The following is a 26,513-nucleotide window of genomic DNA, read 5'->3' on the forward strand; positions in this document are numbered from 1 at the left end:
CACCAGGCATTCCCATAGTTAGGGACTTTAGTAAAAAGACAAACCCTCTGAAAGTAATTGAGAGAACACTGGGGAATCTCAGATAACTCAGTGTCAGAAGTTATGTGTGGCATCCAAGGACGGGAATGTTACCAGGAAGCTTTGCTTTTGTATGTGGTTGCTATTTGCTGAGCGATGAATTTGCTAGGTTGTTCTCAGTCCAGAGTGAGTTCCTATGCACGCTTCCTGGTCACTCTTCCTCTATGACTTTGGATTTCATATAAGAACATGCTCTTTTACTATTTAAAACTCCCAGGTTCTCCAGAGGAGACTCAGACGGGCTCAGACCACTGTCGGGATTGTGTTTACGCTTGTCAGCTCCTCGGCCCGCTAGGAACTGGTATCATTAACCTTTTAGGTCCCTCTCTTCATCGGGGTCTGGGGAGGAGAGCTACATTTGTTTCTTTCCCTCAGTGAAGCCAAAGCTCTTCCTAGAAGTCTCACTCGGGGAAATTCCTCTTCTGTCTCTTTGGCTAGAATTCTGTCACACGGTATTCCTTGTGGCCAAGAAGGCTGAGAGGGTGAGGCGTTAGGCTTCCTAGTCTTGTCAACAGGAGCAGACAAGGAATAAGATACAGGGGGAAGTGCAGGGTCAGCAAACTCGATGTCCGCCACATTCTGCAGGGACAAGAGGGAGCAAATCACACAAAGGGTCTGGAGTGGAGTCTTCCAAGTTGAGGGGCATTAAGCGAAAAGGCTCTGAGTGGGTCTATCACAGTTCATGGCTGCAAAACAAATGATCACAAATGGAGCAGCTAACGCTGCATGTTATTGTCTCAAGAGTTTCCATCCAGAGTCCAAGCACTGCTTAGATGGGCCTTCTGCAAGGCTGTAATCAAGATGCTGGCCCAGGCTCCAGTCTCATCTGAGGCTTGACTGGGGAAGCATCCACTTCCAAGTTCATGTGGTTCTCGGCAGTCTTCGGTGCCTTGCAGGCTCCGTAACAAGGGCCTCAGTTTCTTACCGACTGTCAGCTGGAGGCTGCCCTTAGTCCTTTGCCGTGTGGCCCTCTCCATAGGCAGCTCACACCATCACATCTTGCTTTTTCAAAGCCAAGACAGAAGCTGCAATCTTACATAACAGACTCAGTACCACCATCAGGCACGTCCTACCATCTTGCCCTATTCTACTGGTTAGTTGCGAGTCACGGGTCTTGCCCTCAAGGGAAGGCGATGACCTTAGGGCATGAATACCAGGAGGTGAGGATTATGGGGGACACCTCAAAGTGTGTGTCCTCAGTGGTAAGGACACATGAGGGCCACTGTAGGAAGAGAGGTGCACACATGACTGAAATGCAGTAAGATGGGGACGATCTTCGGAGTGTCCAAGGATGGAGGACGGTGCCAGAGCACCTGGGCCTTGGACTAAATAGAGCAAGGAGACCAGGAAGCCCTACCCAGAAAATGGAACTCACGTTTTCTCTTTGTGTAACAGGTGCTTGTGAGTCCAGAACACAGCATTTACTGCCAGATCATCCCCGGAGTCTCACGGAAGCAGATATCCTTTCTCCAGAAATCCTCGAGGAATCACGCTCAATCACGTGTTTGATGAAATTTACCAGGTGTCTCTTCTATCCCAGCCATTCTCTTTGCAGACCTCGTGACATTCTGTTTTAATGTGTTTTTCAAGCTCTGGACCCAGCTTTTGGTTCGTGTTTCTTTAAAAGCAATAAAAACAGGCGGAAGAAAGTGATCCAGAACTAGCGGGCCAAGGTTCGAGACCCAGCAGCTGGGGAAGCTGCGAGGATGGGCAAACACTGGTGGTGGACGCAGCAGCCAGGTGTGGGGGGTGTGAGCCAGCCAGAGGAGAGCAGGGGTGTACACAGGGAGCAGCCTTTTCAAATCATGGCGGCAGATGAGAAACAAGGAGAGACTAAGAGATGATGACAAGAAAAAACCAGAATGACACGAAAGACTGACGCACCCAAGGGAGGAGCAGATGCGAGATCCTTAGAATCCCCAGGGATCTGGGGCCGGAGGTGGTGAGAGTCCAATTTGGTGAAAACAGGGCGAGGAGTCAAGGACGACTCCCCAGGAGCCGTTGAAGACCGGCAGGCCACTTTCTGAGGCGCCCCTGACGGAGGGGCACATCTGGGATAGACAAGGAAAGTCAAGAATTTGCTTTAGGCATATCAAAAATAGATTAGCTGGAGAATAAAACAGGTAGTTGTTCCTAAGAAGTTTAGAGAGAGCGCGGTAGGAGAGATACACATCTGGGACTTGACAGTGGGGTTTAAAGTGATGGGGTTGTAGGAGATCTTGTGTCAGGGCTCTCCAAGACCAGCCTCAGGCTCGAGGATTTGCTAGACGGATTCACAGTACCCAGAAGTTGTTATACTCATGGTTACGGTTTATTACAGCAAAAAGAGAGAGAGAGTAGAATCAGCAAAGGGAAAGGTCCATGGGGTGGAGTCTGGAGGACACCACACCCAAAACTTCCTTTCTCAGTGGAGTCCCCAGGGAAGTCCCCCAGCAATGATGTGTGACAACACTTGTGATGGGTTGCCAACCCCAGGCAGCTCACGCTGAACCTGAGTGTCCGGCGTTTTTATAGGAGGTCAGTCACATGGACATGTACCCTAGGACTGACCTGTCACTGAAACTCCAGGCCCTACAGAAGGAACGTTGGTGTTCACCATAGATAACGTTGTTTGTATAAACTATGGACAAGCTGGTACAGTGTGGCTCAAGGCCTCTGCAAAAACAGAACATTGTAAGGGTTGTTCCTAGAAGCCGACCAAGAGCTAGTCATGGAAATTGGCCCTTCTTGGGTTTGATACCCCAGGCCTGTTGAGTTAACCCTTTCCCCTACAGATTGCAAAAAAGTGGATAAAGACAGAGAACAGTAGGGGCAGATAACTAAGCCTGGGTCCCTCCAATGTTTATAGCTTGAGAAGAGGATTAAGCAAAGGAAAAGGACTGGTTTTTTTCCCCTCCTACTGCCAAGAACCTGCCACCCCTGTCTTCCAGGTACAGGTTATACTCTCCCTCTAGTGACTCTTGCTCTTATCTTCCAGCATTTAGAGCAAATGGATTCATGATCTCCCTGTTTCTCAAGAGGTACTGAGCCCTCACCCAAATCCTGGCCAACAGAACCGCAATATGAAACTCGGGTCTTACCCAATCCCCAAACAGCTGATACAGAGACCTCTGGGTTCCATGGGCATGTCCCTAGCATGAGTTCCTGTTCCTCAGTAGTAGCAGTTCTGAAGTCCCCATAACATTCAGGTTAGGTCAGGATTTGAGTGCTCCTGGAAGGAAAACTTAAACCATCTTGTTCATTTTGAAATAAGAAGGAAAAAAGAGGAAACAAAAGACAAAGTTAGTTTTAAATTATATATTACTAATGCCTTAATGTCTGAAGATCTTAAATTTTTAAAAGTGGGAAAAAATATAGAGAAAAAAGAAGATGAGTTCATGGTCAAAGCATCCCATCATGATTTTGTCATATTTACATACTGAATCTGTAGATCATTCTGCAAGATTTGACAACTTTACAACACAGCTTGTAATATGGTGATTGTCTTTTACAGCTGTCATTGGAGTTTTTAAGGTTTCTTATGTTTCCCTTTTTTTTTTTGCTTCTATTATGAATAAATACAAACTTTCCTGTCTTGTTTGCAAACTTAGTATTACTTATGTAGAAGAAGGATATTGATAGGTGGGCAAGGGGCAATATAATGTAGGAAATGAGAGCATGAACTCTAGTGTCAGACTTCTCGGTCCCTGCTCTGCCCTCACAATACAATCCCGGCTAAGTTACTTAACACTTCTGGGCCTCAGTGTCATCTCTCATAAAATGGAAGTAACAGTCCAACCTTGTATGAATTGCTGGGAGGACTAAGTGAGAAATATTTATAAGGACCTTATAGCGGTGCCTGGCCCAGAGTGGTACATAAATGTTTACCATTATCTGTTTCATATTCGATGCCTTTCTAGCCTCTCCTTGATGTTCATTTCTTTTAGTTCATTCTCTTGGGTCTTGAGGTTTGTAATCATATCTGCCAATCACATTAATTTTGCATTCTCTGTGCCCACTGGTTATGATACCTGTTTTTTTGGTTTTGTTTTTGAGAGAGAGAAAGCGTGCTAGTGGGTGGGGAGGGGCAAAGGGAGAGAGAGAATCTCCACTGGGCGTGGAGCCTGACGTGAAGCTGGATCCCATGACCCTGAGATCAAGACCTGAGCCAAAATCAAGAGTCATATTCTCAACCGAATGAGCCACCCAGGTGCCCCATGATGGGTATTTATTTTGTACTGAAGTTTTGTTTTCAAAACCAGTCCCTGTCTTTCAAACATTTACTGAAACCCTTACCAATGAAATGAAACAATGTGTAGTATTTGCTTCAAAATCACTGGGGGAGGAGGACAGTGGAAAGCATAGGTGGGACTAGAGATGAGAAAAGATCCAGTGGAAAATTAATTTACATGACAGGCCAAAGGGGGTGGCCTTTAACTAGTCTCCCTACTTTTGTGCTGGAAATTTATGTAACAAAAAGTTTAAAAAAAAGAAAAAACAATAAGTTACCTACTTCCATTTAAAAAACAACCTATTTAACCCTGAAACGTTAGAGGCATGCCCATTAAGAAGAACACAATCAAGAATGTTACTTGTATTGATATTGTTGTGAAAACGACAGCCAACATAACCCAAATGCAAAGAAATATCTGGTTAAAAATACTGGCAAGGAAGAGATCAAATAATTATCTGTAGATGACATCTCACTAGAAAAGTCAAAGGAAATACTATAAGAATTCCTAACATTTCAGGGACGCCTGGGTGGCTCAGTCAGTTAAGCATCTGCCTTCAGCTCAGGTCATGATCTTGGGGTCGAACCAACTGAGCCAGCGAGGCACCCCCCAAATAATTTTTTTTTTTAAATCATCCACAGGGGTGCCTGGGTGGCTCAGTCGGTTAAGCTTCTGCCTTTGGTTCAGGTCATGATCCTTGAGTCCCAGGATCGAGCCCTGCATCAGGCTCCCTGCTGAGCGGGGAGTCTGTTTCTCCCTCTGCCCCTCAACCCTGCTCATGTGCTCTCTCTCTGTCTCCCTGTCTCTCAAATAAATGAAATCTTAAAAAAAAAATCCACAATAACCAGTCATAAGGAATTTGGGGGGGTGGAGATTACATTTCAAATAGCAATAATTTGTTAAAAGTTAGAAGTTATGTGAAGAAAACTACAGGAATACTTTGATAGCAATAAAAAAAAATTTTTAATGCCGTATTTTCATACAGTGGCACCAATGGCCAGCTCCTCCCTGGTGGGTTGGAAATAAACACCACTGTTTTCTCATAGGGTGATTGTGCCAGTTAATGAGATGTTTAACAAAGGGCCAGGGACCTTTATTTATTTAAAACAAAACAAACATTTATTGAGCATCTATTATGTGCCCCCTACCTTGGGATGCTGGGGATACAGCACTGATCAAAGTAGATACAAATCCTTTCCCTTATGGTGGTGTCTGGGGGTGAAAGCAGATAAACAACAAACCAAATAAATACCTACAACATATGTTAGTGAAAAGTTCTCTAGACAATAAAGATAAAGAGGAAGGCAGGGAGTAGTGGGGAGTGAAAGGTTTGTTAGTGAGTTTACAGCAGTTGATGGGGGAATGCCCCATGAGAAAGTGACATCTGCCTAAAGACCAGATCCGATGGCAGAATCCAGGCGAATCCTGGAAGAAAGAGCCTGCCAGCCAGCATAAGTAGCACATGCAAAGGTCCTGAAGTGGGAGCTTCATGGAGTTCCTGGGGAAGATGGAAAGGCCAACGTGGCTGGAACCGAGAGAGGAAAAAATGGTCAGGAGATAAGGCAAAAAGCGAAGGAGAGGGATGGTGAACATATCCCCAAAGTCTTAGAGGCAGAGAAAGAACTCAGTTTAAAAAACAAAAGGATTCTTGCTATTTCACCGTTATGAACTACAAAAACATACCAGCATGTCAGATTCTTGAAGGACTTGGCAGGAGCTCCCTGGACTGTGTAACGGGCCACTGTTTTTGGACTTGAGGACCAAAAAGGAGACTGCGCGCAAGCGTGACAAAGCTGCGGGAGCCCGGGAGGGGACCCCGCCGTTTCATCGAATCCCGTTTCCACGGCTGCTCCTGCCTGGGAGTCCAGCCGGTGCCAGGCTAGCTCTTTCCAAGTCAGCCACCGCCCCCCACATCCAGCTCCTCTGGGAGCCCGGCAAAAACTCAGTCTCGGCCCACGCAGTTACTCCAACCCGGCGCGTCGGGCCGTAATTTCCACGCTCACCTCCGGGAGGAGCTGGACTCCCGCGTAATCGCCGCGGGCGCCGCTGAGGCTTCTGGGAATTGTAGTCCTGGCTCGCCAAGCCCAAACGCACTTCCGGGTTCGGCCAGAAACGCAGCCATTGTCCCGAGTGCGGGTGGCTGCAGTCGCCGCGCACCTGGCTTCGGACGTCAGCCGAGCGGCCCTGCGGATGCCGAGTAGGGGAGGGGGCCGCACTAACTTAAGCCGAGTCTGTCGTATGCACAATCGGCGCAGGGGGTTGCTGAACCCGACCTCTTTCTGCCGCAGAGCCGTGCGGGGTACTGAAGCTGGGGCAGGCCGGACTTGGGCCGCGAGCCGGTGGACGTCGGTGAGGGGCGGGGCGGCGCTGGGTGTCCCATGCGCGCATGCGCAGGGTGTGGGCGGGAACATGGGTTGGGGGTGTGAGTGGGTGACCAGGGACCCTCGCGGGCGGCGCTTTAGCCTCGGGTCCCCGAAGTAGGTGGAGATACTCGGGTGCAGCTACCGATTCGGGACCGAGGGCGTGCACCAGTTCTTGATCCGGTAGTGCCCTTGTCCCAGGCCTGCGAATGCCGAGGTTGGTGAAGACAGGCCAAGTGCTGGGCTGTGGGGAGGTCCTGAGAAGCCCGCCTTCCCTTCCTCCAGTGCCAGGCCGGTTTAGTGCAGGATCTGAGGACCGAAGCCCAGGAGGATGGAGTACTCAACAGCAGATTTGGAGGAGAGGGGCTCTGCCGCTCTCCTTGTATTTTGAGCAGACGCTTAAGTAGGAAGCATGAGGTGGGAGTTGAGATTTTTGGTGTTTGGTTTGGGGACCCAGCGGGTCCCCTGGGTAGTGAAGAGACCAGGTTTGAGTTGCAGATTCTTGTTCCAGAAGAGGCAGTGCTACTTGAGCGAGCCCTCTGAGAATCGCTGAGGGGCTTCAGACTCCCAGTTTGAAGGAGGGCCCAGGGGGCGCGTTCTAGTCGGAGCGCTCCCTGCACGTGCTGCGGGGTATTCGAATGGGAAGCGGAGATTTGGACTGGTAATCCTGGGATCCAGGTAGGGTAACGCAGGGCCGTAGGGCATTCAAGTTTGGTGGAGACTTTGGGTTGGAGGTGCAGAATTGGCGTCCGGGAAGGACGGAGCTGCAGCAGCTGCCTGACATGGACAGCTCTTTGGTAAGGAAGCAGGGTGCTGGGAGCATGATCATGAAGTAGGCTTTCCCAGGGCCTTTGCTCCGGGGCTACTCTGCTTGCAGGCATGAGAATGCCCGGGTTGGTAGAGGAACAGAGTCTGGCTGCAGATTTGGACCTGGAAAGGGCAGAATGGGGAGACATGAATGGTCCTGCGACCCTAGTACTGCCTGAGATGCTCGGGCGAGTGGAGAGAGCACCTCCACTCCAGAGATTTGGGGCTGCAGAGGATTAGGGCTGCTTCCTGTCCCCTGTGCGTGAGCGGGCAGGCGCACACACATGGGTATTTGGACGGGGAACAGGAGGCTGTAGGTGGGAATTAGAGGGTGCTGGGGTCTTTGTACAGAGGGTGCTCTAATCACATGTTGGTGGTACCCAAGGTGGTGGGAAGATAGGATCTCCCTAAGCCGCAGGTGCCCAGAAGTACATTTGGGCAGGAATCTGGGCAGGTATGGCTCAAGTAGGGGTCTTTGGGTGTTGGTGGAGGAAGTGGTGTGTGTGCAGGTTCAGGACAGAGCCACATTGTGAACCCACTCTATATCTTTGGAGTAAGAATCTGGTGGGAATAAGGGGATGTGGATAAGGGGGAGAGATGGAGTGGGGTTGGTAATGTAGTGTGTGGGCTGGGACTTCCCAGGGGCTGTTCTAATCTCAGACCCAGAAATCTCGAGCTGGCACAAAGACAGATGAGGTCCACTTTCTGGGCGGAGGAAGGGGTGGCACGTGCTGGGGTGTGTCAGGAAGCTCCCAGGCCCATGTGGGCTCTGCTGCTGATTCATGCCTGAGGGTCCCCAGGTTGGTGGAGGGACTAGATCTGAGCTACATGTTGGAGGCTCAGGCGGGTTTGGGACTGGAGATCCTGCTGGTGCTGTTCTGGTAGGGGAGAACAGTGGAGCCCAGAACGATGGAGGCACCAGGCCCTCCCTATGTGTGACCCAGCTCTGTGCATATGCTTGGTTATTTCAGCTGGAAGTGGGAGGCCATTCATGACAGGTTGCGAGAGGGTCAGGTGAGGTGAATGGAGGGGTCGGATCCTGGGATGGGTGGGGCTGTGTCAGGAGCTTCATGCGTTCAGGGAGGGTGATTCTGCGTGGTCCATCCCAGAAGCCCTGCTCCTTGCCCGAGGAAGGGGAGCTGGTTTAGGGTGCAGAATCAGGTCATGGTGGGGGAGGAGCGCATGCTAGGTGGACCTCAGTGTGCTGGGCATTTGTGAGGATCTCAGAACCCGGTGGCGCAGGGAGGGACTGACATGTGCTGCAGATCTCGGTGGTGGGCAGAGGCTGTGTTTGGGCATGACTTACAGTTAGGGGTCCAGAGTCCTGTGATGGTAGTGGGAGTACTAGGTTGCAGGTGCAGAGTCTTGGCCTGAGACAGGGACTGTGGGACTCTAGGTGCATGCAGAGCTTTTCAGGCAGAGAGCTCTAGATGCACGCTTGCCATGGGGAATGCATCCTGGAAGCAGAGACTAATCCTGGGTGTGGGGAGGTGCAGGAGTGGGGGGGCACCACCGTGGATTGGCGCCAGGGTGCTCTTCTCAGGGCTTCTGCCCTTACAGCTCAGGACCCTCAGACCTCTGCCTGTGCCTAGAAGAGCATGGAAGAGCGGGATGAGAAGCCCCCAGAACCTCTGAAGATCTGTGCACAGGTGAGTGGAACTTCCCTTCCTTGAGGACACCCAGAGCTTAGAGCTGGCGACTCTGGGCTTGGGAGCAGACCTGGCTCTCTTTGCAGTGTTTTGGGAGATTTTGGTCTCCCCTGACTTGATACACTCTACATTTTCAGAGGCTCCCTGCATTTCCTCACCATTTTAATCCAGATAATTCTTCCGGGGAGGAATTTGGCACCCTGTATCAAAGGCCCTTCGAGTTCTGACTGCCCTGTGGCCAGCTGCTCCCAGTTTCGCTTGGAAACGGGAAAAAATGTTCAAGAATGGGCCTTGCAGGAGGAGTGTCGAAGAGTCATGGGAAGACTATGAAATGGGCGATGCTGTGGCCATTGATGGGTGCGATAATGCTTATTTCCCGATGTACGAAGATAGGTAGGATCTGTGTTCAGTAAATAATGTTAAAGAATGATCATCTTTTTTTTTTTTTTTGAAAGATTATTTAGAGAGAGGGAGAGAGAGAGCACACGTGAGCAGGGGGAGAGGCAGAGGGAGAGTGAGAGAGAATCCCAAGCAGACTCCGTGCTAAGTGTGGAGCCTGATGCGGGGCTTGATCTTATGACCATGAAAGTGAGACTCAGGCTGAAACCAAGAGTCAGATGCTTAACTGACTGCACCAGCCCACAGGAATGATCATCTTAAAAAAAAATTTTTTTTAAGATTTTATTTTTTTGTCAGAATGAGAGACAGACAGAGCACAGCAGGGGGAGCGGTGGAGGGAGAGGGAGAAGTAGGCTCCCTGCTGAGCAAGGAGCCTGATGCGGGACTCGATCCTAGGACCCTGGGATCAGTCATCTTTTTTTTTCTTTCTAAAAGGGAAGTAGTTTGTGTTTGTATAGAAAATGTGTTAGGGGGCACCTGGGTGGCTCAGTGGGTTAAGCCTCTGCCTTCAGCTCGGATCATGATCTTGGGGTCCTGGGATTGAGCCCCGCGTCGGGTTCTCTGCTTGGCAGGGAGTCTGCTTCCTCCTCTCTCTCTGCCTGCTTCCCTGCCTACTTGTGATCTCTCTCTCTATGTCAAATAAATAAATAAAATCTTTTTTAAAAATGAAAGAAAATGTGTTAGAAGAATATAAATAAGGAGGTCAACAAAGCTTATGTGCAAGTTCCATCCCTAGTGACTTCATGTCTTCATTTACTTATCTATCATTTTCTGTTTCTGTACAGCACATTTTAAGGTTAAGAAATCAACAAAGCACTTTCCTGCAACAAATATTCTTCGAAGACGTTTAACTTCTTAAAAATGTTCAGTGAGAATTTCACCTCTTCCTTCCTAAACAGTTCAACCCTGAAGCCGTTAGGTGGGGCTTGGCTGCGTGGGGTTCTGTAGGCAAGGGAGAGCTCCCTCCTATAGGCCGAGGAGGGTGTCCCTGTGTAGGGGCATCAGTGACCAAACATGGTGAGGCAGGTGGCACCGGGCATCAGAGCGCAGGTGGGGTGAGGTGACAGACGTCTGGGGGAGGGGGATCTGCTCTGGGGTGACAGGGCCAGAGCAGGTGAGAAGGGCGTCCACAGGGAACAGCCCAATTGCAGTGAGTCTGTGCAAAGGGCGGCCCATGGGGTGTGAGATGTGCACTGTGTTGGGTCAGGGGCCCCTCCCGGTGTGCATCACAACTGAAGCACGTTGAAGTTATTAACGCAGGAGGGTAGCCCAGGATGGGCTATGACAGCTCCAGCCCAGGCCGGAGGTCAAGGGCGTCCACCTGGAGTACAAGTCCCAACGGCATGAGAGCGAGTCTATAAGAGACCAACTGCCTAGAGAATCAGAGCCCGAGGAGGGTGAGGAGGGCCTCTTGGCCAAGCTCAGGGGTCCAAGGAGCATCTGTGTGGGAGAGGGGGCAGCAGTGGGGATGAGAGAGGAATGACCCACAGGGGCGATGGTCAGCTGAGTAAACGTCATGAGGCTCTTGGGAGCCAGGGTTCTCGCAATCAGATGGGGCAGGAGGAACAGTGGAATGAACTTTAGTGGTCGATGGGGATTGTAGGTATCGATGTTGTTTTCAGTAGATGTAGGTGTAGAAATAGGTAGAGCTGTGTGTGTGTGTGTGTGTGTGTGTGTGTGTAGACATACATATGATCCTGTTTCTGTCCACTGTCAGGGCCTGGGAGCAGTGACATTCTCACACCAGTATGCAGGCCTGGTGCACAGATTTCCACCTCTGGCCATGGGCTTAGACTCAGTAGATATTTAGGGTTCCATGTTTTGCTATTACAAATAGCACTACTGTAAGTGGGTTTGTTTTTTGTTTTTTGTTTTAAGATTTTATTTATTTATTTGACAGAGAGAGAGATCACAAGTAGGCAGAGAGGCAGGCAGAGAGAGGAGGAAGCAGGCTCACTGCTGAGCAGAGAGCCTGATGTGGGGCTCGATCCCAGGACCCTGAGATCATGACCTGAGCTGAAGGCAGAGGCTTAACCCACTGAGCCACCCAGGCGCCCCTGTAAGTGTTTTTGTGTATGATTCCCTGTACAGTTGACTCTTGAACAAGGCGGGGGTTAGGGAAACCGACCTCCTGTATGGTTGAAAATCCACTTGTAACTTCTGACTCCCCCAAAAACTTAACTGCTAAGAGCATACTGTTGACCGGACGTCTTACTGATAACATAAGCCATCAACAATGCCTATTTTGTATGTTTTTAAAATTTTTTTATTTATTTGAGAGAGAGGGAGAGAGCACGAGCAGGGGGAATGGGAGAGGGGGAAGCAGACTCTCCTGAGCAGAGAGCCCACCACGGGGCTCAGTCCCAGGACCCCAGGATGACAATCTGAGCCAAAGGCAGATGCTCAACAGACTGAGCCACCCAGGCGCCCTGCACATTTTGTATCTTACACTTGTTTTCTTATCATAAAGTAAGCTAGAAAATTACTAGGAAAATCATAAAGAAGAAAAAAATACATTTACAGTACTGTATTTATTGGGGAAAAATATCCATATATTAGCGGACCCATGCAATTCAAATTGGTGGTGTTCAAGGGTCAGCTGGACATGTATGCAAGAGTTTGAGAGGGAATTATGCATTTAAATTTACATAAGTACGTTCACACTTTGTCAAAACTGTAAGTAAAGCATGCTTTGATTATGACCGTTGGCATTCTGCTTTAAGCTAGTGACTTTGGGTATTTTCTGGGAACCTTCATGGTCCACTTGCCATTTTTTCCCTCTGTTACACAACTGAACTAGCGATCTGTTCATTGTAATTTTGACTTTTGTCACAAATTCATTGATGGCCTAGCCAGTGTAAGGCCCCGTGTGAGGTGCTGGGGAGAAAGATGACCTAGCGCTCCCAGAGAGAAATGTGCAGCTTTTTTTTTTTTTAAATTATGTGATGTTAGTCACCATATAGTTCATCATTAGTTTGTTTTTTTAAGATTTTATTTATTTACTTGGCAGCTAGAGACACAGCAAGAGAGGGAACATAAGAAGGGGAAGTGGGAGAGGGAGAAGCAGGCTGAGCAGGGAGCCTGATGCAGGACTTGATCCCAGGACCCCAGGATCATGACCTGAGCCAAAGGCAGATGCTTAACAACTAAGCCACCCAGGCGCCCCATCATTAGTTTTTGATGTAGTATTCTGTGATTCATTGCTTATGCACCACACCCAGTGCTCCCTGCAATCCGTGCCTTCCTTAATACCCACCACCAGCCTCACCCATCCCCCCCCCCCCCCCCCCCCCCAAAACCATCAGTTTGATTCCCGGAGTCCACAGTCTCTCATGTTTCATCTCCCCCTCCGATCTCCCCCCCTTCACTTTTCCTTTCCTTCTATGTCCTCCATGCTATCCCTTATGCTCCACAAGTAAGTGAAACCATATGATAATTGACTTTCTTTGCTTGACTTACTTCACTCAGCACAATCCCCTCCAGTCCCATCCATGTCAATGCAAATGGTGGGTAGTCATCCTTTCTAATGCCTGAGGAATATTCCATTGTGTATCTGGACCACGTCTTCTTTATCCATTCACTTCTTGTATATTCCAAGGCTATGCAGGAAAAGCAGAAACATCTTCCTTCTTGTGTTAGTCATCTGTGTCTCCATACCCCGAAATTCAGCAGCTTAGAACAACCAGCATTTATGATCGCATGCGGTTTCTCAGGGTTGGGTGCCTGGGAGTGGCTTCTCTGGATGTTCTTGGTGATCAGCATCTTGTCAGAGATTGTCGGCCTCAGCTGCTCTCTTCAGAAGGCTCATGGGTAGGAGGACCCCCTTGCCCGATCATTCTCGTGGCCGTTCATGAGAGGCCTCGGTTCCACACCACACAGACCTCTCCCCAGGGCTGCGCACAGCACGGCAGCTGCTTTCTCCCGGTGCGAAGGACCTGAGAGAGAGGAGGGAGAAGAGAGAGCGCTTCATGGCACACAGCCAAGATGGAGGCCACAGTGTCTTTTATCATCTGATCTCAGAAGTGACACAGCATCACTTTTTCTTTTTTTTAAGATTTATTTATATGAGGGAGAGAGAGCATAAGTGGGGGTGGGGATGGGGAGGAGCAGAGGGAGAAGCAAGCTCCCTGCTGAGCAGACCCACTGGTACTGTGTGGGCAAGGACTACATAGGGTGTGAATTCCTGGAGGGTGGGAGCCATCGGGTGCCATCTTGGAGGCTGCCTAGTGCACTTCTCCACTCTGAGTGTCCTCTAACAAATTTTAATCATTGTCAGAAGATGCACAAGTACTTTGTTTGGGCATGATGAATATCAGTTAAAGCCCCAGCAGGAAGAGAAATCAGGGGAGCCCAAGTCTTGGTGCTAAATGAGGGCCATGAGCCCAGTGAGCAGCCTGATGGACATCAGCTGAGAGGTGTCAGTGACTTACACACGGGAAGTAGCTGGTCCAGGGAAGGCCCTGCCTGCCTTCGGGGGCTGAGACCAAAACCCTGACTGGTACCCATTTCATAGTGTCCACATAGTTAAAAAACATCACATCACTCACCAGATAATTTTTGTCAAGCGTACCTCAGTAAAGTTGTAAAGTAAATAAATAGTAGTGAAAAAATGAAAACCTTTAAATTCCTCTCCTGTACCCAAAGCCCTGCACGTATGTCTAACCCCATCAATTTCAGATGACTCACATTACGCTCCTACTCAGTACTGAGAATACAAAGGTGAAAAATATACAGTTCTTCACAGCACCAATCTCCTGACCCAGAGGAGAGGTGTAGAAATGGAAGCAATAAAATAAGGAGACTGATTTTACTGTTCCGGTAAAGCTCCGATAAAAACAGCTACGAAATCCTACGGGAAGATGAGATGAGATTCTGCTATCCAGGAATGCTTCCTGGGAGAGGTGGCCTAAATGGTGAAACTTCGAGCGGCGGAGCAGGAAGGGACAGAGTTTGGATCAGGCATTTAGCACTTGGACCGTCTCTGGTGAACTTCATGGACTTAAACAGGTTTAACTAAACATTGTTACCATTAATCTCTGCGTTGATGAAAGAGACCTATTATTCCTCTAAACAAAAATGTTGAGATAATTGGGACCTACGGTGGCTCAGTCTGTTAAGGGTCTGACTCTTGACTTTAGCTCAGGTCATGATCTATGGGTGCTAGGGTCAAGCCCCACATCAGGCTCCACATCTACATGGTACCAGAGTGGGTCTGTGTGGCCAACAGGATCCTCAGATCGAGCCCCACATCAGGCTTCCTGCCCAGTGGGAACTAGCGTGAGTGTATCATTGGGAGGGAGCAGAAGTCTTGTAGGTAGGATATGTTGAAACAGGTGGTTTTTCACATCCTGGCCTACTCACTGTGGGAGTTTTGAGCCACGACTTAGCTTCCTGGTTATTTTCCTCTTTCTCATCTGTTTTGCTTTCTCAGGACTCTCCTCTTGCTCAAGAGATTATCGTTAAGGTCGAGAGAGAAGATGCCGGGTCACTGGCCCTTCCATCCCAGGTGAGTTGGCCTCCACTGAGAAATGTGCATGGCCAGTTGGCAGCAGGGACCCAGTCGAAGTGAGCTGGGGGTGAGCAGAAAGGGAGGAAACGGGTACAAGTGGACAACTTTTACAAAAAATCGGCCCATTCTCATGCTAAAGATTGAAGAGAGTGAGAGCTGTGAGGAAGTGGAGAAGGCTGAATGCAGTACCATTGGCAGTGAGAGCGAGGCAGCTCTGGGAGGTTAACAGCATTGCTGGTCTGTCTGAAAGGACCATCCCGAGGTAGTTACCACCCATAGTACTCTGTCCCGCTGTTTTCAGGAGTCTTCCTTCCCAGCAGCATTCTGGAACCTACATTTTGTAGACTATAGACAGACATTCAGATTCATTCTTGTAGCCAGGAACATTCTGTGAAAGCCCCGTAGGGTAAAGTACGGTTTGAAAGAGGATTTTTGAATAGATCAAATAGAAAGATGAAAACGAATGACCCAGTTACTCTAGTCGGAATAATCAAGATGGAAAAGATAAAAGGGGCACTAAGTGGGAAGGAAAAGCATGTAGACTAGTGGGCGGTTAACTGTAGATACTTGAGTTGAGTGATGGCCCCACGCTGTCAAAGAATGAGAAGAGTGAGGGACAGCAGTCTGGTGTTGTAATGAGAGAGTTCTGTCTGCGTGACGTGGGAGGTGGAGTACTTCGTGGAGATTTCAAGGTCTGGGGTCTCACCCTGAGAGCGGGGTGCTGAGGAGCAATTCTAGGGGCTGGAAGTTGGGCAGCGCTAGGTGTCGGTGACTGAGAACACATGTTAAGCAAAGTTGATGCTGCCTCCCAGCCCCTGACTTTGGACATACATGTTAATTTCTCTGTTCTTCCAGCTTTTCATCTGAAAAAAATGGTGCTGCTATGAGGATTTTCTCTCAGGGACCTTGTGAGAATTCAGTGAATGATAGTTCATGCAGCATGCTTAGCTCACAGCCTGAAAGCACACAGAAAGTGCCTCATTAAAGTCGGTTAGTTTTAGGGGCACTTGGGTGGGGCAGTCCGCTAAGAATCTGACTCTTGGCTTAGGCTTAGGTCCCGATCTCAAGGTCGTGAGATCAGCCGCTGCATTGGATTTTGCGCTCAGCAGAGTCCGCTTAAAATTTTGTCTCCCTCTCCCCCTCTGCTCTCAGATAAATAAATACATCTTTAAAGAAATTAAATAGTCAGTTTTACGTTACCATCAGAGAACTCTACAAATGGATGCTAGAGACTGTGCAAGATGAGACAATACAAGTTCTTGAAGTAGAAAACAAATCCGAGGTATTCTATGTTTCCAGTGGAGAGGGGTTTTAGTTTTTCAGGGTTGGTAGGACAAAGGTCAAGAATAAGGTAAGTAGTGTGAGTTTCACTGTCACTGGGAGGACATACACCCTCCCCCTCTGATGCTGAGTGACTGTGAGCCCATGGTGCCTGCAGAGGAGGGGGTTGTTGGGGGAAATGTGGGTTTCCATTAACACGGGGATACACAGGGACTATTTGGTGATGATGTTGAAGCTGTAGGATTTCGTTATTTAGAAGCAGAGTGCCCAAGGACCCAGTTGGAGGGGGATGGAATTTTGAGGGGTGGGTAGTTTGGGGCAGGTGAGAAGGATAAGAGTAAAAAACCTGATCCACTTCAGGACTTTTCAAATGGGTGTGTGATAAGCCTGTGAGATTAGGGTGAGAGAGAGGACTTGAATCAGGATTTGGACCAAAAGTCAGATTATTTGGATGTATTACAAAGTCTGTTGATAGTCCGGATTTATTCATTGAAATCATTTGCCAAGTGTGTATATTCCATAGCTACTGTACACCAACACTGTGCTCGGCACCTGAGTTACAGTTAAAACAGTCATTACCTTGCCCCTGCCCTCATGGATTGTAGCCTAGTGACAAAGATGGCCATTATACAAATGAACAGAATGTATGGTGAGTCTTAATGATAGAAATGCACAGTCGCATTGTATGTGGAGTTCCGTGGGATTCAGGGACTTGGTCCTATTCATGAACCACAGTTCAGGAATACCAGGTATAAACCAGGTGTTTATATAACACCAGGTCCAGCATCCAAAACCCACAGAGGCGTACATAAAAGGCACCTGTACACCTTGACTGGAATCTTTTGGACAGTCAGGACAGTTTCCAGGCTGTCAATTTTTCCTTCTTCCGTTTGTCAAACTTTTCCTTCTTTGTGAACATTGGAAGAAAATGATGCCCAGCTGAACAGAAATGTGTGTCCTGTTTTAGGAAGGAGTGAACTTCAAAATTGTGACTGTGGACTTCACTCAGAAGGAAGAAAGCACTTTGAACCCTGCTCAGAGGATCCTGGACAGAGATATGATCCTGGAGAACCATAGGGACCTGGTCTCTTGGGGTAGGAATTAATGAATTTTTATATTGAAATGATTCCACTGGATTATGAGCTATGCAGTTCAGAGGTCAGATTGATTTTGACCACATGTGGATTACCTGTGTGCTTTTTATTCCCCAATGAAGATTTAATTTTATTTAATTTAAATTTTTAAAAAGATTTTGTTTATTTATATGACAGACCGAGATCACAAGTAGGCAGAGAGGCAGGCAGAGAGGGGGAAGCAGGCTCCCCGCTGAGCAGAGAGCCCGATGTGGGGCTCGATCCCAGGACCCTGAGATCATGACCTGAGCCGAAAGCAGAGGCTTCACCCACTGAGCCACCCAGGTGCTCCGAAGATTTAATTTTAATTTGTAGGGTAGCAAAGGTGCAGCTTCTTTGGTTTGAACTTGTTCAGTCCTCATAATTTCTAAAAACCAAAGACTGGGACTAAATTCTGCCGTGATTTTCTTTTGTTCCCAGACCAGACACCCTAAGTTCTATATTGGTCCCTATCAGCTTTTCAAACCAGATGCCATCTCCTTGTGGGAGCAAGGGGATGAGTATAAACATTTCCCAACATTACATATCCAGGTGAGAAACAGACACTTAGGAATCATTACAGGTATTGAGGGTTAATTTCAAGAATCCCCATAGGGCATGCTACATATTTCTCCATCTCCCACTCTTATGGACTGCATACATTGCCACTTTTTCCAGGTGTACTCTCTCTGCTTGACCTAGTAGCCCCACATGCTTCTGCTTCTGAGCAAATCTTCATTCTCTCTCACTTGGAACCATAGGAATCCATTGGGCCTTAATTGCCGCTAAGGCATTTAGGGAACTTGGGATACCAGTGCCCTCATTCTTTCTCTTGTTTCACAAAGTAGTTTGCCATTGTCTTACTGACCTGTGCCTCCAGAAATTCCTAGAAATGTAGATACTGTTTTCAATTTCACTGAGCACACATGTAGCACTAAAGAGGGTAGAAAGGAGGCTGGTTTCTTTGCGAAGACTTGTAAAATTGTTTTTGTTGTTCTGTAGATTCTGCACAGGTGATCTTATTTTGGAATATAGAGATATTTGGCATCTAAAGTCTTTTTATTCAGAAAAGCTGCATTTTAATATCATTATACTGTTGGGCTCTGGTACTTTTCTGCCTCTTGCTCCATGCCAGTCTTCTGTTTTCTTAATCCAGGTTATAGGTCCATAGCTGAAAACAAATCCATATATATTTTATATATTTGTCAGCTTTTCCCCAGTATTCCAACTTTAACATTCTTTGGCTAGGATGTTTTATTTTGCTTTCTTCTAGATTTGGCAATGGCACTTGGAAGAAGAGAATCAACCTCAAAGCAGAACATTTTTGATGAAGAACCATCCCATGGAGTGAAGTTGGAAAGGTTGACAGGAGATGATCCTTGGTTGTCTTCGTGTGAAGAAGTTCAAGATTGTAAGGACCATTTGGAAAAGCAACAGGAAAGACAAGAGAGACCTTTGAAGGAAATAGCATTTACTCCCAGGAAAGCGATTACTTATGAGAAGGTCTATAAAAGCGAACTTGAAGAGAAGAGTGGTCTGAATTCCAGTTTTCTTTCGCCCCAGATGATACCCATAAGAAGCCATTTTCATAAACATGCCTCACATGTTAAAAAATTGCATTATGATTCTATTGTAAACACTCATGAGAAGATTAATGACAGTGAGAAACACTGTGACAATAATGAATGTGGAAACCCTGATCAGAACATTCACCTTATTCAGTTTACAAGAACTCAAACAGGAGATAAATCCTATGGATTTAGGGATAGTATTCAATCTCTTAGCCATGATGTACCTCTAAATATACATCAGAAAATACATGCAAGAGGAAGGTCCTTAGATTTTAAGGAATGTGGGCAAGTTTTGAACCACAGTATAACCCATAATGAACAACAGAGAATACCTGTTGAAGAGAGTCAGTATAACTGTGGTAAAACCTCCCAGAGTTCATCCCTTGCCCAAAACCTGAGAAACCATTCTGAAGAGAAACCCTTTGAATGTAATCAGTGTGGGAAATCCTTCAGCTGGAGCTCTCATCTTGTTGCACATCAGAGAACTCATACAGGGGAGAAACCTTATGAATGTAATGAGTGTGGGAAGTCCTTCAGCCGGAGCTCTCACCTTGTTTCTCACCAGAGAACTCATACTGGAGAGAAACCTTACAGATGTAATCAGTGTGGGAAAGCTTTCAGCCAGAGCTATGTTCTTGTGGTGCACCAGAGAACTCATACTGGAGAGAAACCTTATGAATGCAATCAGTGTGGGAAGTCATTCAGGCAGAGCTACAAACTTATTGCCCATCAAAGAACTCACACGGGAGAGAAGCCCTATGAATGCAGTCAGTGTGGTAAATCATTTATCCAGAGCTATAAGCTTATTGCACATCAAAGAATTCATACTGGAGAGAAACCCTATGAGTGCAATCAATGTGGGAAGTCCTTTAGTCAAAGTTACAAACTCGTTGCCCATCAGAGAACTCACACAGGAGAAAAACCCTTTGAATGTAATCAGTGTGGAAAATCCTTCAGCTGGAGCTCTCAGCTTGTTGCCCATCAAAGAACTCATACTGGCGAGAAACCCTATGAATGTAATGAGTGTGGGAAATCTTTCAACCGCAGTTCTCATCTGGTTATGCATCAGAGAACTCATACTGGAGAAAAGCCCTATGAATGTAACCAGTGTGGGAAGTCCTTTAGCCAGAGTTATGTTCTTGTTGTACATCAGAGAACTCACACTGGAGAAAAGCCCTACGAGTGCAGTCAGTGTGGGAAGTCCTTCAGGCAGAGTTCATGCCTTACTCAACATCAAAGAACTCATACTGGAGAGAAACCCTATGAATGTAATCAGTGTGGGAAAACATTCAGTTTGAGTGCTCGACTTATTGTACATCAAAGAACTCATACTGGAGAAAAGCCCTTTACATGTAATCAGTGTGGGAAAGCTTTCATTAATAGTTCTAAACTTATTAGGCATCAGGCAACTCATACTGAGGAGAAACCCTATGAATGTAACTAGTTTGGAAGCCTTTCAGCCAGCGTATTCTTTTTTTTTCTTTTTCTTTTTCTTACATTTCTTTCTCCTTCCTTCCTTCTTTTCTTTTTTCTTCCTTTCAAATGTCAGCCTTCTGTTATTGTGGATCTGGAAGTTTGGTCTGGTGAAGAAAGAAAAACAGTCAAATATTTTACTTAACATTTTGTATTAAAAAGATCAAACTTGGCCTGTAAGACACATTGCCACATAAGTAATAAATATTGGCACTTTTCCTGGAAGAAAGCACTCTGACCTGAGGAAATGATCATTAAATGGGCAACTTACTATGGAGTGATTGTGAGTGAGGTAGAACTCTTTAACAATAAAGAGTAAATGAGAATGCAAACACTGGTGAGCTTGTTGTTGAGAAGATTGGAAAATTGGTGTAGGTATTGGAACCTAGGCTGGAAAATAGTATTTCAGTACCATTTTATGACATGATTATCACAGTAGCTACTTTGTAATCTGTTTTATTCAGCACTTTCTATTATATGTTAAGATTTCATAAATATTAGGAAAATGGCTATGATAATGAAGTGGGAAAAAATGCAGGCCAAGTGTATAGAACAGTAACTTCCAGAACCATTGTGGTACTTGTGTATGGATCAGAGTTGAAAGGCTTTCCAGGTGTATCTTTTTGATTTTTAGCTTTATGCCTTTTTTTTTCTTCTCTTTGGTGTGTGTGCTGTTGTACTGTAGTAAGTAATATGAGGAGTCAGAAACAAAAAGTAAACCAAAGATTTCCATCTTTGACCATTTAGGAAAGACTAGGTAGCTAGATAGAGATTTCTCGGGGTTCTGAGATTTCCATTTGGATTAGCTTGAGCAGGTCACTCCTTAGGACTTGGATACCCAGGGATTTTCCTCATTGAAAATATTCCCCTGGCAATGGGGAACTGGAAATTTAGATCAGAAGGGGTTCTATATGAGGGATTGAGAATATGCAGGTTGTGTAGAGGGCATATTTTTATATTTCCAAAGCGGTATAAAGGAGCTCTATTTTTAAGGGTTTCCCCCATGTAGTCTTGTGGGGTTTTTTCCCTCTGGGGTATATTTCCTGATGTCTGAGTCTTCTGAGTGAGAGAGCACTGTCATGCTAAGTGCTTATCGCCTAAATTAAGCTTGCAAGAATGATTTTAGGTAAGATTTTGTAGCTCTTTGTTGGTTTCTAAGATGTGTTTCGCATCGCCTAAATCATATATTTTAATCCTATGGATTATCATGGGCCCGAAACCTCTGATCCTGGAGAGTTAGTAAAAAGTAAGCTGAGAGTTGAAATGGGAGACCAGAGAACCAAGATGAATTCTCTGGAGGAAGAACGAGAAATCAAAAGTGACCTCTGATAACGGTTGCCCTCCGTAAAATTCTGTCCCCATGAGATGACCCTAAGCAGAGCCACCTCTCTGAGGTTTAAGCCAGAGTACAACACACATGGCAGTGATTGAATTTTTCAGGAACAGTTGTCAAGGGTTGACAGCTGGCTCCACACACAGCCTGAGAGCTCTTCAGTTGGTTGATGAATGCATGGATAGAGGAACAGCAGGGGTTCTGCATGTATTCCCTTCTGGGGAGGACATAAAATGGTAAAAAGTCCAAATTTAGCAACCGGACCTGAAGAGGTTCCCCCCCCCACCCCAAATTAGAGATAAAACCAATACTAGCTAGGATGATTTTCATCAGGCATGTTGAATCTTACTTTGAAGGCAAGAAGCCATGATTGTACAAATGGGTGAAGGATGAGGGCTCTGAATATTTCTTGTTTGGGAAGTGATTCATTGCAAAGTAATCTCTTCGATAAACATTGAAAATATTTCATTGAAAGTGAAATTTTTAAAACTGCAAAATTTTTGAAATATGTGTGTAAGTGTGCATGTGTGTATTTTTCTGGCCAGCTTGAATATGTGAGTCATTTGTGTGCACTGTCGTGAGTATTGTATCAGTTTTCCAGTGGGGATTAAGGATTGCCAAGCATATTGATAAAAGATAGAGTCAACTGATAAACAAAAATGGGAATTTATATTATTTGCTCAGTAATTTCCCTTGTAGGAAAAATATTCTTTTAAAGATAATCCACCAAAAATTCCTGTATCAATAGTAAGTTTAGGTCATGTGACCACATGTCAAAAATATGTAATTAAATTTATGAACCTAAAATTTAAGGTTAAAAAGGAGAATCAGTAGTTTGATTTTAATGACACATATATGGCATATGTATGTGTATGCATATATACGTAGATATACACACACACACACACACACACACACACACACATATATATATATATACACATATATAGATGTCCCTTGCATAAAAATTTTTGTCTGTGTAAAATTCACAAAACTAAAGCTGTACTTGGCCATAGAAGAATTTATAGAGGTTTTACAAGCCAAATTTCTCTCACCATACCCCAGTAAAATTAGAAATAAATGAAAAGTGACCAAAATGTTTTTAACTACCTAGAGGTTAGTAAATACTCTCCTAGAACCAATTTTTCATTTCCCCTAGTCTTCCTGGGTTATAACTGACATACATACAGCACTGTGTAAGTTTTGGGTATACAGCATGTTTGATTTACATATATTGTGAAATGATTATCACAGTTAATATTATCAACTCGCAGAGAGACAGAATCATGGTTTTTTTTTTTTTTAAGATTTTTGTTTATTTATTTGACAGACAAATCACAAGTAGGCAGAGAGGCAGGCAGAGAGAGAGAGGAGGAAGCAGGCTCCCTGCTGAGCAGACAGCCTGATGTGGGACTTGATCCCAGGACCCTGGGATCGTGACCTATGCCGAAGGGAGAGGCTTTAACCCACTGAGCCACCCAGGCACCCCAATCATGGGGTTTTTTATTTTCCCTGCTGATGAGAACCCTTAAGATTTACTCTTTAGCAACCTTCAAACATACCAAATAGCAATGTTAACTCTAGTTGTTTTGTGTCCTCTCACACTCCTGATCCGCCTTTACTGCTTTTGTACCCCTCCCACATCATTTTGTATTTTGATGTTTCAGCTTACTTCTAGGCTTGGAAAGATAAGTGTGTTTTATATTTAGAGAGATTTCAGCTAGGAGAGGGGAGATCCAGATTTTGAAATACTATTTTCAGATACACTTTTGTATTCTTAAATTTCATTTGGATTTTGTGCTCAAGGAATCAAAATTTCATTTGGATTTGTGCCTCTGTTCTGTGTGTCTTATCTGACAGGACCAGTTAAATTACCAATGCATTTAGAACTTTAGCTTGGAAAATCAGTATTTTTTCAGTTTGTTGACAAAGCCTGCACTTGGACTGTTTCACCACAGAACGGATCACATCCATAAATAGCACATTACTCTTTACAAATTGTAGCAACCTGGGTTCTTGGTTGGGAAGCTCATGAGCCAATGCTAGCCAATTGGAAAAAGGAGTTTATTGAAAGGACGTTAGGTGGGTCCAAGAGCTGGCAAGAAGCAGTAAGATCATGTTCAAGGATTTATAGACAGAAATGATTGTCAGAATTATGCTGCAGTGCCTATGAGAATTCCTTAAGTTCCCAGAGTATCTTAATTAATTTCCTTGATCTATCTCTACATTGATTTCTTTTGATTCCAAGTCTGAGGCAAGTGCCTGGGTTTGGTGACACCTGAGCTATGCCATCGTTGGAGACATCAGAGGTACCTTTTGTATTTCCTGGAGTCTCATGCGACTCATGCTAATTAAGTAGAGGATTCGTCATTCGTAGAATTTTATTCATTTGCAAAGCAGCAGCAAAGAAGGTTTCCAGTATAGCCCTCTCTTCTGCCTAACCCATAAGTCAACATTTTCTTCACCTTCTATACTCTGATTTAAATATGTATATAAAATCTCCTATGTAACATAATAGAGCTATCGCTCTTTAAAAAAAAAAAAAGTGCTTACTCTCTTCTCCGTGTAAGGTTAACTAGAGCTTCCCATTATTACATCCACTTCCAAGTCTGGGATCTCTGGGTTCATTCGTTTTCTAGTGAAAAATCTGTCATGTAAAAAGAGGGTTCAAAAAAAAGAGGGTTCAGATGCTGGGCATGAAAAAGGGGGAGAGAGCATAAAATCAGGTCAAGTTAGCAAGCTAATATTAAGTAACGTTTGTTGTTGCAAGTAGATATTCAAAAGCTCTCTAGAACTGTTTTTGTAAAACTAGGAACAAGTGGGTGACAGTTTTTACTGCTTAGGATAATTTAATCCTTATTTGGATTAACTTGAGGTGTAACTCAATTAATGAATTTTATAGATTTTGCTGTAAAAAATAGTATTCCATTTAAAATGTCAATTTTGGGACCTGCCAAGGGGATGTTCATGTTGAAACTAAAGTTGGGTTTTCTATCTTATACCCAATGTAGCATTGGTATTTACGTGGAACTCGGTTAGTGATCGATAAACCTTTCTGAACTAATATTGCCTGTCTAGGCTCTTTAGCTTCTAAACATCAAAAAGTTTAAACTTTTAAACTCTTAAGCATCAACAGCTTTTATGTTCTATTGAGTGAATCTTCATTCTGTGGTTATGACAGTCTTTATGATCACTTCCCCAGTTCTTCAGGGAGCAGTCCTTGAATTTAGGTGTTGGATCAAGACCTTGAAATTTGGGTATTTGCTTGGCTACTGTTCCTTTTCCTTGCCCAGGTTCTACGAGTTCATTTTCTGACAGTGTTTGTTCAGTTCTGCATGGTTGATACCTCTGCCTTCGGTTCATTACAGATTAGACAGCTTCCTGAATCTTCTGACCGTAAACTCTTCCTCTTGTTTTCTCTTTGGCTTGTCCACATTTTCCTCCACCATGACTTGTTTTCTGAACCTACAAGGACCACGCTACTCCTACAGGACATTTTGTGGCAAGCTGGAACTCTATGGGTGTAAGTACCTGATTTTTCTGTACCTTTGAAAAACTTTCAGGACATGCCAGTAGCCTGACTTGGTTATTATAAAACTGAAGTTTAGTTAACATTCGATGTTACATTAGTTTCAGGTGTGCAGTGTATTGATCAGACAATTCTATGCATTATTCAGTTCAGTGCTCATCCTAAGTGTACTCCCCACCTGTCCCACTATACTATGTAAAATAGCAAAATGTAGATAGGATCATAAGTAGAATGTGCTGAAATTTTGGTAGTGGGGATTAGGTTTTAAAAGAACCAAACCTATAGAAAAGCCAAAGGATATTTTTTGATGAAATACCAAAGCTGTTTATTAGTATTCTCCGATGTTATTCTTCTCTACTAATTGTATCAGGATTCCATCACTGACACTAGTTGCGTACTCCCTGCTTTAGTATTTATGTTGCACTGGGGAAGAGGGAGTTGAAATCTCTTTTTGTAATCTGGTGGATGGATTTTTATGTGTTGCTGATAGCATTTGTCACCTAGACCTGTATACAATACAGCCAAATCTAAGCTGTGTTCCCAAGAAATGGGACACCTAGTCACCACAGCTTCCCCATGTGGTGTGGCTTCTACCTGTGTCTCAGTGCTCAATTACGGCTTCTCTGCCTAAATGGGAAGAGGGGGATGACTACTGTGTGTGGGTTACTGTTTGCTGTTATTCCTGTATCGAGTCCAGTTGTACTTTTTTTTTTTAATAAAAGGAAAACTGAAGTTTTTAGCTTTAAAGGAAACGAAAATTGTGGATTTGTGTTCATGAGACGTGCAAATTGGTCAGAAAACACGGAGTTAGAATAAAAATGTTTACGTAGGAGAGGGAGAGTAGGTTAAAACTAGTGTTAAATTAAGTGTTAAATTGGAATGAGCAGCATTAGCACCATGAAAGGCTACATATTCATCCCAGGGAACCAGCAATCATGCAGTGGTGATAGACAGAGGCCATAGGGACCACTAACCCAAGTAGAATTCCTACCAGTCATGCAGGAACACTGTGAGCCTTGAGAAACCATCAGACATGAACGCTAGACCAAGGTCTAGGTCTCTATGGATCCATCGTGAGAGGCAGTGTCAACAGTGTCCAAGAAAGGCACTATCTGAGTCTGTTCAAACTGGTATAACAAAAATACTGTAGACTGGATGCTTTAAGTAATGAATAAAAGCAAAGCACCAGCAGATCCGGTGA

The 26,513-nt window shown here is 45.3% G+C and overlaps 1 protein-coding gene across 2 annotated transcripts; it reads left to right on the plus strand.

Annotated features, from left to right (window-relative positions):
- The first annotated feature begins 5,994 nt into the window (after positions 1 to 5,994).
- On the plus strand, positions 5,995 to 26,058 carry ZNF180 (zinc finger protein 180). 2 transcript variants are annotated; one of them, XM_059382047.1, is made up of 5 exons: positions 5,995 to 6,638; positions 9,017 to 9,105; positions 14,936 to 15,010; positions 17,262 to 17,388; positions 18,680 to 26,058. In XM_059382047.1, exons 2-5 carry the CDS (start codon positions 9,055 to 9,057, stop codon positions 20,419 to 20,421), a joined length of 1,995 nt encoding a protein of 664 aa, XP_059238030.1. In that variant the 5' UTR covers positions 5,995 to 6,638; positions 9,017 to 9,054; the 3' UTR covers positions 20,422 to 26,058. The 2 variants fall into 2 exon arrangements, with proteins under 2 accessions (XP_059238030.1, XP_059238031.1); XM_059382048.1 differs by lacking the exon at positions 5,995 to 6,638 and adding an exon at positions 6,695 to 6,866.
- Positions 26,059 to 26,513: the final 455 nt, after the last annotated feature.

This window comes from Mustela nigripes, chromosome 17 (assembly GCF_022355385.1).
Source record: "Mustela nigripes isolate SB6536 chromosome 17, MUSNIG.SB6536, whole genome shotgun sequence".
NCBI classification, from domain to species: Eukaryota; Metazoa; Chordata; class Mammalia; order Carnivora; family Mustelidae; genus Mustela; species Mustela nigripes.